General features: G+C 42.0%; 1 protein-coding gene across 1 annotated transcript in view; it reads right to left on the minus strand.

The window, feature by feature from the left end:
• Positions 1-13,265, minus strand: part of TGDS (TDP-glucose 4,6-dehydratase) — a 51,360-nt gene that overhangs the window by 12,770 nt on the left and 25,325 nt on the right. Inside the window, exons 6-7 of the mRNA XM_075852386.1 lie at positions 10,693-10,791; positions 6,804-6,863 (exon numbers count right to left, since the gene is read on the minus strand). Coding sequence (XP_075708501.1) covers positions 6,804-6,863; positions 10,693-10,791 — 159 coding nt within the window. The remainder of the gene's footprint in view (positions 1-6,803; positions 6,864-10,692; positions 10,792-13,265) is intronic.

Consider the following 13,265-nt stretch of genomic DNA (forward strand, 5'->3'; position numbering starts at 1 on the left):
GTGCTTGGCAGTCCCCAACAGTCCCATATACTTTGAATGGAGCAACAGTGCGCATGCTCTAACGCCACTCCATTTAGACTCCTCTTCACTGCGGTAGTGCGGTGAGGAGAAACGGGGGACTCAGGACCCCCGTTCTAACGAACGTGGTGGGCCCAGTGGCGGGGCCCCTAGCGATCATACATTTATCACCTATCCTGTGGATAGGTGATAAGTCTTTTGTGGGGAAAACTCCTTTAAAGAGTATGTTTCATTCATTAGTGGGGAAAACACGTTTTAGAACTGAAAAAGCTTAATTTCCTTTTCCACAAGCGAGGCGCCGACACCCAAACACTGCAACTTTTTTACTCTTTTATCTTCCTTCCTGGAGCATGGATCGATGCCCAGAGAGAGAGCAGTGGGTGGCAGCCCGCCGTAAAAAGAACCTTTTCCACACATGCCAATTAATAGAGTTGTACCTCTCACAGCACAACTCTAATAGGTGAGATGAACATATAAATCATCTGTTTTGATACAAAACGTTTTCTCGGCATAAAGTAATATCACCTTAGAGGAGCGCCGCCTCCCCTTTTTTGTATGGTTTCAACCTTTATAGTAGGCTTTGTTTTTTAAAAGGAGTTTTTTTTTGTTTTTTTTAAGGCTGCGGTCGTCACTTTAACTGATAAGACATATAGGAATAGTTTATTCTGCACAGGGGTGAGAAGTATTTTGCCACATTGAATTCAATCAGAGCACCAAGCTTTTTTGACCAGTGGGGGTCGGACATCTGTCAATCCCGAGAGCAAAGGAGCTCAGACAGTTTCTCTGCACAGCACAGGTGCTGTCTACCTGCTGTGCATTCCACAGCCCCCGCATTCTTAGGATCATTGGGGGTCCCACCAATCAGACCTCCAGCTGATCAGGAAAAGATGGCAGATCCAAGCCATATGTCATCACTTATAATGGGAAAACCCCTTTAGAAAGTCTCTCTGACATGTCATAAGTTTATAAAACGCCATTACAGTGAAGGAAATAAGTATTTGATCCCTTGCTGATTTTGTAAGTTTGCCCACTGTCAAAGACATGAACAGTCTAGAATTTTTAGGCTAGGTTAATTTTACCAGTGAGAGATAGATTATATATAAAAAAAAAAAAAGAAAATCACATTGTCAAAATTATATATATTTATTTGCATTGTGCACAGAGAAATAAGTATTTGATCCCTTTGGCAAACAAGACTTAATACTTGGTGGCAAAACCCTTGTTGGCAAGCACAGCAGTCAGACTTTTTTTGTAGTTGATGATGAGTTTTGCACACATGTTAGATGGAATTTTGGCCCACTCCTCTTTGCAGATCATCTGTAAATCATTAAGATTTCGAGGCTGTCGCTTGGCAACTCGGATCTTCAGCTCCCTCCATAAGTTTTCGATGGGATTAAGGTCTGGAGACTGGCTAGGCCACTCCATGACCTTAATGTGCTTCTTTTTGAGCCACTCCTTTGTTGCCTTGGCTGTATGTTTCGGGTCATTGTCGTGCTGGAAGACCCAGCCACGAGCCATTTTTAATGTCCTGGTGGAGGGAAGGAGGCTGTCACTCAGGATTTGATGGTACATGGCTCCATCCATTCTCCCATTGATGCGGTGAAGTAGTCCTGTGCCCTTAGCAGAGAAACACCCCCAAAACATAATGTTTCCACCTCCATGCTTGACAGTGGGGACGGTGTTCTTTGGGTCATAGGCAGCATTTCTCTTCCTCCAAACACGGCGAGTTGAGTTAATGCCAAAGAGCTCAATTTTAGTCTCATCTGACCACAGCACCTTCTCCCAATCACTCTCAGAATCATCCAGATGTTCATTTGCAAACTTCAGACGGGCCTGTACATGTGCCTTCTTGAGCAGGGGGACCTTGCGGGCACTGCAGGATTTTAATCCATTACGGCGTAATGTGTTACCAATGGTTTTCTTGGCGACTGTGGTCCCAGCTGCCTTGAGATCATTAACAAGTTCCCCCCGTGTAGTTTTCGGCTGAGCTCTCACCTTCCTCAGGATCAAGGATACCCCACGAGGTGAGATTTTGCATGGAGCCCCAGATCGATGTCGATTGACAGTCATTTTGTATGTCTTCCATTTTCTTACTATTGCACCAACAGTTGTCTCCTTCTCACCCAGCATCTTACTTATGGTTTTGTAGCCCATTCCAGCCTTGTGCAGGTCTATGATCTTGTCCCTGGCATCCTTAGAAAGCTTTTTGGACTTGCCCATGTTGTAGAGGTTAGAGTCAGACTGATTAATTGAGTCTGTGGACAGGAGTCTTTTATACAGGTGACCATTTAAGATAGCTGTCTTTAATGCAGACACCAAGTTTATTTGGAGCGTGTAACTGGTCTGGAGGAGGCTGAACTCTTAATGGTTGGTAGGGGATCAAATACTTATTTCTCTGGGCACAATGCAAATAAATATATATAATTTTGACTATGTGATTTTCTTTTTTTTTTTTTTTATATATATATAATCTATCTCTCACTGGTAAAATTAACCTAGCCTAAAAATTCTAGACTGTTCATGACTGACAGTGGGCAAACTTACAAAATCAGCAAGGGATCAAATACTTATTTCCTTCACTGTATATGAACAGCTTAGATACACACAGAAAGGTGTTGTTGGACATGTTCTACTATGGTCTGGTTGATACAAACTATTATATACAAATTACACATTCGTCTATATCCTGGAAGACTGGCTTTGTACTCATATGTGTAACATTACCTTTTAATCCATTTTACACAGTAAAATAGAGTATAAGCCATCAATTAGATGTTTATTAGCCTGCTGAGTAGTTAAACACACACAGGTGTCATTTTCGTGGGTTATTTCAGGACCCGTGCAGATTTACGCAGTAATGGTGAATGTAAAGCAGCAAAGTGCAATTAAGATCATATAATGGCTTTCTTTCATACTGTTTTACTAAAGTAATAACATGGTGTGCAGGCAATAAAACCAGAATTACAGAACAGGAAAAACAGATGTTAACCACGCTTTTCCGCAATTAATGCTTCCACGTCGTCACTTACTGCAGCATTTACAATCACGATGGAGCAGAAAAAAACGTCACACCTTCTGAATGGATCGGTATTTGGAAAAAGATGGATGAAGACGACAGTAAGTGGAAAATTCTCCTGAAACTTCTTAACACCTTAATGACCAGCCTATTTTAGGCCTTAATGACCAAGCCATTTTCGAAGTTTTTCAATCGTCACATTCCAAGAGCTATAACTTTTTTATTTTTGCGTCGACATAGCTGTATAAGGTCTTGTTTTTTGCGGGACAAGTTGTAATTTTTAATAGCACCATTTTGGGGTACATAGAATTTATTGATTAACTTTTATAAACTTTATTTGTGGGGGGGGGGGGAATAGAAAAAAAACCTGCAATTTCGCTGCACTTTTTTGCATCCTAAATTTACGCCGTTTACTGCGTGGTATAAATAACACAATAACTTTATTCAGTGGTTTGTTGCGATTGCAACGATACCAAATTTGTATCGTTTTTGTATGTTTTACTACTTTTACACAGTGAAAACACTTTTTTTTCCAAAATTATTTGTTTTTGTGTCTCCATACTTGAAGAGCTGTAACGTTTTTATTTTTTCGCCGATGCAATTATAGGAGGGCTTTTTTTGGCGGGACGACTTGTAGTTTTTATCGGTACCATTTTGGAGTAGATGTGACTTTTTAATCACATTTTTTTAAAGGCAGGATTCGAAGAAAACAGCATGGTTTTTTATTTTATTTTTTACGACGTTCACCGTGCGGGTTAAATGATGTAATAAGTTTATAGTCGGGGGCGTTACGGACGCGGCGATACCAAATATGTGTAACTTTTTTTACTTTATTTTGTTTGTTAATAATAAAGCAGTTTGTAAGGGGGGAAAAGTGGGTTTTTCATTTTTTTTTTTTCACTTTTTAAGAAACTTTTTTACTATTCCCACTAGGGGACTTCACTATGCGATTATCTGATTGCATTTATAATACACTGCAATACTTCTGTATTGCAGTGTATTACTGCCTGTATGGACAGGCATCTGCTAGGTCATGCCAGAGGCATGACCTAGCAGGCATTCACTACAGGCAGATCTGGGGGCCTTTATTAGGCCCCCGGCTGCCATCGGAGACACAGACACTTGGTGACCTTATCACCGGGTATCGGTGGGATGAAAGGGAGCTCCCTCCCTCTCTCCAAAACCACTCAGATGCGGCGCATGCTATTGAGCACCGCATCTGAAGGGTTAAACAGGTGAGATCGATACTTATATCGATCTCACCCGGTCGAGCAGGGACGCCCCCAGCCCTCAGCTACCTCTGGCAGCTGAGAGCAGGGAGATTTAACGGCTCCCTGCACTGTTTATTTATTCCGATGCAGTAACGTAAAAAGGCATATGCATCAGAATAAAGCCCATTAGTGACCGACGTAAAAACACTATGGGGCGGTCACTAATGGGTTAATATATAAGTGCAGCTTCAGAGGGGGTACAGCTCCTTCTGAGTTTCTTTCATTTTAGGTGTTCCTTCATTCTATCTTCTATTGCTTTTTACATTACAGATCAGCTTGCCTGTAGTCTCTGCTTTTTATAGAAGCAATTCTAAATACCCATTCAATAAGTGGTCTGACCTATCACTTTAATTATTTTGTATTATGTCCGTGGAACTCCGGGTTGAACCCAATAACTCAATGACCACCACCAGATCCCACTCACATGGAAGAAGAGATCTATAGTGCTTTTTGGTGGGTTCCTCATACTGCAGAGCTGTTTAGCAGTTCTTGTGGTCTTCATTTCCTGATAACCTAAACGCTGCGCAGGGCCGAAAAATACATTTATGACTTTATAGAGACCACGGAAACAGCTCCCCAGTGTGGGGACCTCCCAAAATAGCCATACAAAACTATGTTTCCCATAGTGCAAGTAGAACACTGGTGGAATGGTATATTGGGGTCAACATAACAGAATTTACATATTTAGAGTAGAATTTGGTTTCGAACACTTTGTAAAAATGAAGGAGGAATAAATGAAGCTCCACTCTAGGAATGTTAAAGGGGTATTCCCATCTTAGTGTTATGCCATATCACCAGGATATGCTAGAACAAGAAGATCTGAGCAGGTCCAAACTATTTGCCCACCAATCGGGAGAATAAAGAGACAGGTCGTTTTAACCTTTTCCCTGCACAGCGGCACTCCCATCCACCCGCTGTGCAGGGAACTGCAATGGGATTCAATTTAATGGAGATGTGCGCAGCCTGTGATGGTTGTAGCTCTTTAATGATTGTATAGTAAAAAATGATGTACTATTGTAACAGACTGTGTTGTTTCAAGGTCTCTGCTTGCAGCCAGTGAAAGAGGACATTCTTGTTTACATCCAGAGACTGAAAACCTGTACAGACCTAGCCCCTTTCACAGCTGAGTTTGTTGGAACAGTGTCCAGCAGCCTTCACACTAGCATCATGGCTTCCGTTTATAACGGATCAAAACAGACCACTAACTTTATTGTGGTCCGTCTGGGTTCTGGTATTTTTAGCAGCAAGAAAATTTAAAAAAATATAGAAAATTAAACTTGCGCTATACTTTATGTAAAAAAAAAATACAGGAAAGCCTGCCAAAAACCCTGAACCTAAGTGTGAACAGAGCCTTAGGCAATCCTCCGTGAGCTAACCATTTCAGCAGCGCAAATCTTTCTCCTGACGTGATTATTTGCTACGATGCATAAGGGCTCATGCACATGACCGTATTTCTGCGGCCACAATTTAGCCACATTTTTGCGGATGAATTGCAAACCCATTCTTTTCTATGGCCCTATGCACACGACCGTGATTTCCACGGAGCGGAGCAGGGGCCGCAAAAAGACTCAGAACAAGTAATTTTATAGTCCGGATTTGCAGATTTACCAATATCGGTGAATTGTTGTGGATCCACGAGTCCGGATGACACACAAGGTTTCTTTGTGGCCCAGCGGACCTGTGGTTTTGCAGACTTAAAACCAATATGTTCGTGAGCAGGAGGCCTTTGTGTAGGTAAAACTTGGAATCCTGTGTGTTTAGTTCAAGGATTGCTAAGGCCCCATGCACACGACCGTAAAAAACGGACCCATTCACTTTCATTGAACGCGGACACCTTTCCGTAGCGCTACGGAAGGGTGTCCGTGCCGTGGAAATGTTCAGAAAATTATGGAACATGTCCATTCTTTTGCATTTTGCGGGTCGTGCTCCCATACTTGGTATGGGAGCACGGCCCGAAAATGCGGCTGTCAGTCGGCGGGCCGTGATTGCGGGCACGGTCGTGTGCATGGGGCCTTAGACGGGACACAATTATAACAAAGTGCTCGAGAATATATTCATTCTGTACTGGTCTTCAGCCTCTGGGTGTAAACAGCAATGTTTAAATGTTGAGTAATTGAAACAAAGTATAGTATATTGAGCACAATCTATATATTGCTCTATAGACTTCACGTAAAACCCCTTACGTCAATGTGCGAATGTGTGTATGTATGTGAATATATACGTAAGGGCTTTTATATAGATATGTACTGTGCGCGTATACATGTTGGACCAAAAACTCAAGTTAGCAGGCCAGTATGCAGATCAGTTTTGATTATTCAGTATAACCCAATTCTTTTTTTCTTTATGTTTTTTTTAGTCCGGAATCAGGAGGTACATTCACAGAACCGCTCAAGTTTTGCAAACTCAATTGCATACGGACTAATTATCATCAGAACAGCAAGTTCCCAATATATTTTTTTGTTCATTTCCTTTTTCAGGCATAATAAAATTCCACTTACTTTTTCTGGGTACTGATGAGGTCCATACACATTGCTACTTCTGGTGATAATCACGGGAAACTTTAGAGAAATAAAAGTGGTATACATCATCACTGTTAAAGTACTGACGCACTACCAAATACAAATTCTACAACACAATCAATCAAAACAGCACAAAAGGAACAAAAAAAAAATATTAGAACTCCGAACACTATGTAACATGATATATAATTGAACCCAGCAAAGTTAAGGCGACTTGTCATTTGGCGGTGTCAGGATTATTTCCTTGTTCTGCTCCTCTGACGGGGCAGAACAACGGAATGGTTCAACCGCAGGTGTGAATCTTACCAGTTTAAATGACAATAAATTTACTTATATTGCTAGTTATTATTCTATCCTTTAGGGTATGTGCACACACAAATTCAAAAACATCTGAAAATTATAGAGCTGTTTTCAGAGAAAACAGCCTCTGATTTTCAGGCATTTTTGAAACTGAAAATTAAGCTTCTTTTAATTTGGAGCTTCTTTTGAGGCGTTTTTCATAGTGTTCAATGGAAAATCAGCTCCAAAAAACACCTCAAGAAGTGACATGCACTTCTTTTTACGCTCCATTTTTTTAAAACAGCGACCCCGTATGAACTAAATGCTGTTTTTCCCATTGATTTCAATGGGCAGATGTTTGTAGGCATTCAGGTTCCGTTTTTTCAGGCGTTTTTCAAGGCGTAAACACCCCGAAATATGCCTGAAAACACTGCGTGTGAACATACCCTAACCCTTTAAAGACAGAACCAATTTTCAATGCTCTCTTTTCCATCATCGCGATTCAGAGAGCTATTACTTTTTATTTTTGTCTAAATGTAGCCTTATAAAGACTTGTTTTTTTGGCCGAAGAAGTTGTGGATTTTAATGGCACCATATAATGTATTGAGAAACTTCAAAAATATATTTTGTGGGGTGAAATTGGAAAAAAACACGATTCTATCATAGTTTTTGGTGTTCACTGTGCAGTAAAAATGAGACGCTAACTTTATTTTGTGAGTAGATACAATTACAGTGATGCCAAACTATATATATATTTTTTTTACTACTAGTTTTTAAAAGACAAACCAATTCATTAAAAGAAAAATTGTTTTGTGTCACCATATTATGAGACCCTAACTTTTTTGGATGCAGCTGTGTGAAGGCTTGTTTTTTTATAGGGCGTGTAGTTTTATTTGTACCGTTTTGGGTACATACACGTTTTTGATTACTTTTTATTCAATTACTTTTGGCAGCGAAGTGAGTTGATAAAAAAACAAATTCTGGCATTGCGTATTTTTTTTTCCTATGGTGTTCACCCTTCGAGTTAAACAACATATTTTAACAGTTTTACATTTTATACAAGCGGCAATACGAATTATGTTTATTTTTTATTGTTTATATTTTTTATGTGAAAAATGGGAAGTTTTTTTTTTTAACTTTTATTCTTAAAGGAACTTTACCATGCGATTACTAGATCACTCAGGCAATACTTATATATATCACAGTGTATTGCCTTTGTCTGTGATCGGCTATTAAGTCCAGCGTCTGGCAAGGCATAATAGTAGGACACAGAAGGCAGATCTGGAGGCCTTCACAAGGCCACAGGCTGCCATGACAACCAATCAGCACCCTGTGACTCGTTGCATGGGGGTGCAATCGGTGAACAGAAGGAGCCCCCACCCTCTGTCTTACCTCTCAGATGCTGCAGTCGTTATTTGCAGCCCCTGCAAGGTATGGTGCGGCCTCAGTTCCTGAGCCTTTTGCAACATGTCCAGACACCATAAACAAAACAGTCCGAGAGCCTCTGTATGCTTACGAATGTATAATGAGTGCATTTTTTACACCTTCAGCACATTTTTTAGGATTTTATATGTTGGAAGGTGCAGTTGCTTTTCTCAAACTGTGGGAGGGTCAGCTTGTTTCCCTGCCTGTGTCTAACCTTACAGAAGCATGTAATAACAGGGAACACACACACACACACACACACACACACACACACACACACACACACACACACACACACACACACACACACACACACACACACACACACACACACACACACACACACACACACACACACACACACACACACACACACACACCACTGCTGTGTTCCCTCTGACTAGAAAATGTAAAAAAATATATATATTTCATTTTCTCTACAATAAGTGAATGAAGCATTGCCTAGGGATCCAAGATAGAGCATCAGGATTGGCTGTCGCAACATGAGTGACAAGCAAGCAGTGAGGAGGAGCAATGAATGTTTTGTACAGATATAGAATAGGGTAGAGAATGAGAAAGTCCAACAGGGGAGGGCTACCAATGAAAACAAAAATTGGTGTAACGAATAGAAATAAGGAGCGTAAGATAGGTAGGTCTTGTTGGTATTGTTTAGTGGAGTTTTTTTTATTTCTTTGCTTGGCCTGGAATATGCGGCCCGATACCTTCACTTCTGTAGCTGGTGGACTTTTCACACAGTTGGTAAAACATATTGTTCATCCAATGAATGTATCCATTTCAGACATTATTGTAAATTTCTTACGTAACCCCCCCCCCCCACCCAAACAGTTTAAATGGATATATAAACAGCCACAGATTTAGGCCTCATGCACACAAACATATTTTTTTTCCTCCCGTAAATACGTGTCCTTGGTCACGCGTATTCGACCCGTATTGCACCAGTATTTACGGACCCGTGCCCCTAAATACGGGTCCAGTGTCACCAGTATTCCACCCGTATTTACGGGCACGTTTTCGCTGCAAAATTGCACTGCACTAATCGACAGCCCCTTCTCTCTATCAGTGCAGGATAAAGAGAAGGGGCAGCCCTTTCCGCAGTAAAAGTAAAAGAAATTCATACTTACCCGGACATGGTCTTGGTGACGCATCCCTCTCGACATCCAGGCCAGCCTCCCTGGATGACGCGGTAGTCCATGTGACCGCTGCAGCAGTCACATGGGATGAACCGTCATCCCAGGAGGCCGGACTGGAGGAAGAAGCAAGGAATTCTGGGTAAGTATGACTGTCTTTTTTTTTTACAGATTGATCTATATTGTGATCGGTAGTCACTGTCCCGGGTGCTGAAAGAGTTACTGCCAATCAGTTAACTCTTTCAGCACCCTGGACAGTGACTATCCTCTGACGTCGCCTAGCAACGCTCCCATAAGTACGGATGCACACACGTAGCCACCCTTAATTACGGGAGCCCCATAGACTTCTATGGGCCTGCCCGTGCCCTTATTACAGCCTGAAAGAGGACATGTTCTATATTTTTCAACGGCACGGGCACCTTCCCGTAAGCATACGGGGAGGTACCCGTGGCCAATAGAAGTCTATGGGCCCGTAATTACGGGCGTTTTTACGTTCGTGTGCATGGGGCCTTAGATCCATACATACAGTACATACATAAGCTCAGTGGTACCATTATCAATGTGTGGCTGGTAACAAATCAATAAGCACACAGTATTCATAATAAAATATATGCAACATTGATAACTTTTCTGTTGTGTAAACCAAAAGTTTTTGTTTTTTTTACAAAAGCAATTGATTAAACTGAAGAAACCTCACGAGGAATAAAAAGTACCACAGATGCTATGCAAAGTCGAAAAATGGCATCAGTGTATTTACGCTGTCACCCTGGACAGATTACAGGCTGCAGTTTCATAGTGTAAACAATGTCAGCGAGAAAGAAATGAATGACAGCTGGTGCATTGCGGAGCAGGTGGGGCACTTTGGTCTACGTCCTAAATCCATCCAGCAGTAGAAATAATCATTTCACACTTCACAACATATGGCTGTGTGATGCTTCATTTACACACATACCCCACTGAATAGAGCTAGGACTCCCTGTGCTAATATATCCTTGGCTCTTCCCTTGCCTCCTTACCTTGTATCTTTCCCAGAAAGACAGTACAAAGCTTTCTGCAGCTGCTTTGGACGACGCATATGGATTCGTTGGCCGTTTTGGTGATGTTTCATCAAATTCCTAATGAAATATGAATTTTTAAAGATGGCAATGAAGTGGAATAATGTTTTGAATACTGGGCAAAATTTTCTGTAATAAAAAGATTCATCTACATAAATTTGTACTGGGAATAAAACAATCCAAATGTTTAGAATCAATGTTTACACCAATGTGACCTCTAACCATTAGAATATGTATGTAACATGAGGCATCATTAAGCGAAAGTACAGATTTGCAAGTCAATTGCTCCCAAAAGGAAACGGAGGCTGGGCTATTGGCCAGAATTTATTTTTTACATAGTTAGCATAGTTGAACACTTTTACACAAACTGCCTAAATACCCCCACATACAAACTACTATTACTACTATTTTTACCTACATTAGATCACATGTGGGGTCGTGTATTATAAGAATATATTAAAATGTTCCTATTTTAGCTGTAAATCTGCCATACGCTTCATTAAATTGTAGCCACTTTGAATAGTCCATTTTTGTTAGAAGGGCCTCCTGACGATAAGCTGATCATAAATTAAAAAAAGCTTTTACACTAGGCTGTGGAATGACCGATGGCAGCATTTACACTAGATTGCGGACCGATTGCCTGCAGAATTTAAGCTAGACTGTGGACTGACTGGAAGAAGCGCTTACACTAGACTGAGGACTGACCGATGGCAGCGTTTACATTAGCCTGTGGACTGGCCGATGGCAGCGTTTACACTAGACTAGACAGACAGGCAGAAGCGTTTACACTAGACTGGACAGGCAAGCTGCAGCATTTATTTTAGACTGTGGACTGACCAGCGGCAGCGTTTACACTAGACTGTGGACTGACCGGTGGCAGAGTTTACACTAGACTGTGGACTGACCGGTGGCAGAGTTTACACTAGACTGTGGACTGACCGGTGGCAGAGTTTACACTAGACTGTGGACTGACCGGTGGCAGAGTTTACACTAGACTGTGGACTGACCGGTGGCAGAGTTTACACTAGACTGTGGACTGACCGGTGGCAGAGTTTACACTAGACTGTGGACTGACCGGTGGCAGAGTTTACACTAGACTGTGGACTGACCGGTGGCAGAGTTTACACTAGACTGTGGACTGACCGGTGGCAGAGTTTACACTAGACTGTGGACTGACCGGTGGCAGAGTTTACACTAGACTGTGGACTGACCGGTGGCAGAGTTTACACTAGACTGTGGACTGACCGGTGGCAGAGTTTACACTAGACTGTGGACTGACCGGCGGCAGAGTTTACACTAGACTGTGGACTGACCGGTGGCAGAGTTTACACTAGACTGTGGACTGACCAGTGGCAGAGTTTACACTAGACTGTGGACTGACCGGTGGCAGAGTTTACACTAGACTGTGGACTGACCGGCGGCAGAGTTTACACTAGACTGTGGACTGACCAGCGGCAGCGTTTACACTAGACTGTGGACTGACCGGTGGCAGAGTTTACACTAGACTGTGGACTGACCCCTGGCAGAGTTTACACTAGACTGTGGACTGACCGGTGGCAGAGTTTACACTAGACTGTGGACTGACCGGCGGCAGAGTTTACACCAGACTGTGGAGAGACTGACGTCTGCAGTAATTAAATGTGTGTGTCTCACTACAAAATAAATTGTAGAAGCTGCGCACATCACAATGTCAGAGTTATTTTGCTAGTCATGTCTAGGTCAGTGAGCAGTTTTATTATTTCATCACCAGTTGTACAACATGTAATTGCCACCCTGCTTCATACACAATGTAGTTTATTACATGCATTCCTTGTTCTATAAAAACCTCTGACCTCCAGACAAGTTACACTACAGCCATTTATATAAAGTCATTCCCCCCCACTAACACAGCTACAAGGCAAGGTCCAAAGTATGATCCAGGTAGCTCCCAAGAGTGGCGCTGTCTCCAGCACCTTGGCGGTCTGAAGCTCCAAATAGAGGCCATTATTCCTCAGTGGCGGACTGGTGGAACTTGCGTCAGAGGAGTAGCCTCAAGACATCAAAGCTGTTTTTTTAAGTTACAACGTGGAATAGCGGTGCACCGGGCTAGTCGCAAATGGAAACATGGGTGTAAATTCATTCCGCCATTCACAAAATTCTAGGACCTGAGTGGGGGAACCTGCCATCAAGTGTTCAATTCCCCTGCAGTGCCATCACAGGGGATATGAAGCATTACAAAATAGTCATAGAAATCAATGGGCTGTCCATATAATGCATGGTCCTCCAAAACAAGAAAAGCTCTTTGCAGCCAATCTTGATTGTTGGCCACCCTGTTGGATACGGATGGCTAAGGGAAGTGCACTGGGATCGGTTTGTTCCTGGGGCTTTACAGTTAGAGGAGAGAGCAGCACAGGTGTCTATCATGCTGGAGCCCAGACAGAAGAGAAAAGTGGGTGAGGGTCCCAGAGGCAGGACCTGAACCTATCAAGCATTTATGGCATATCCTAAGAAAAATGCTTAAAAACACTAAACGCATACAATAAATAAAAAAAGAA

This window comes from Rhinoderma darwinii, chromosome 2 (genome assembly GCF_050947455.1).
Source record: "Rhinoderma darwinii isolate aRhiDar2 chromosome 2, aRhiDar2.hap1, whole genome shotgun sequence".
In the NCBI taxonomy this organism is placed as follows: domain Eukaryota; kingdom Metazoa; phylum Chordata; class Amphibia; order Anura; family Rhinodermatidae; genus Rhinoderma; species Rhinoderma darwinii.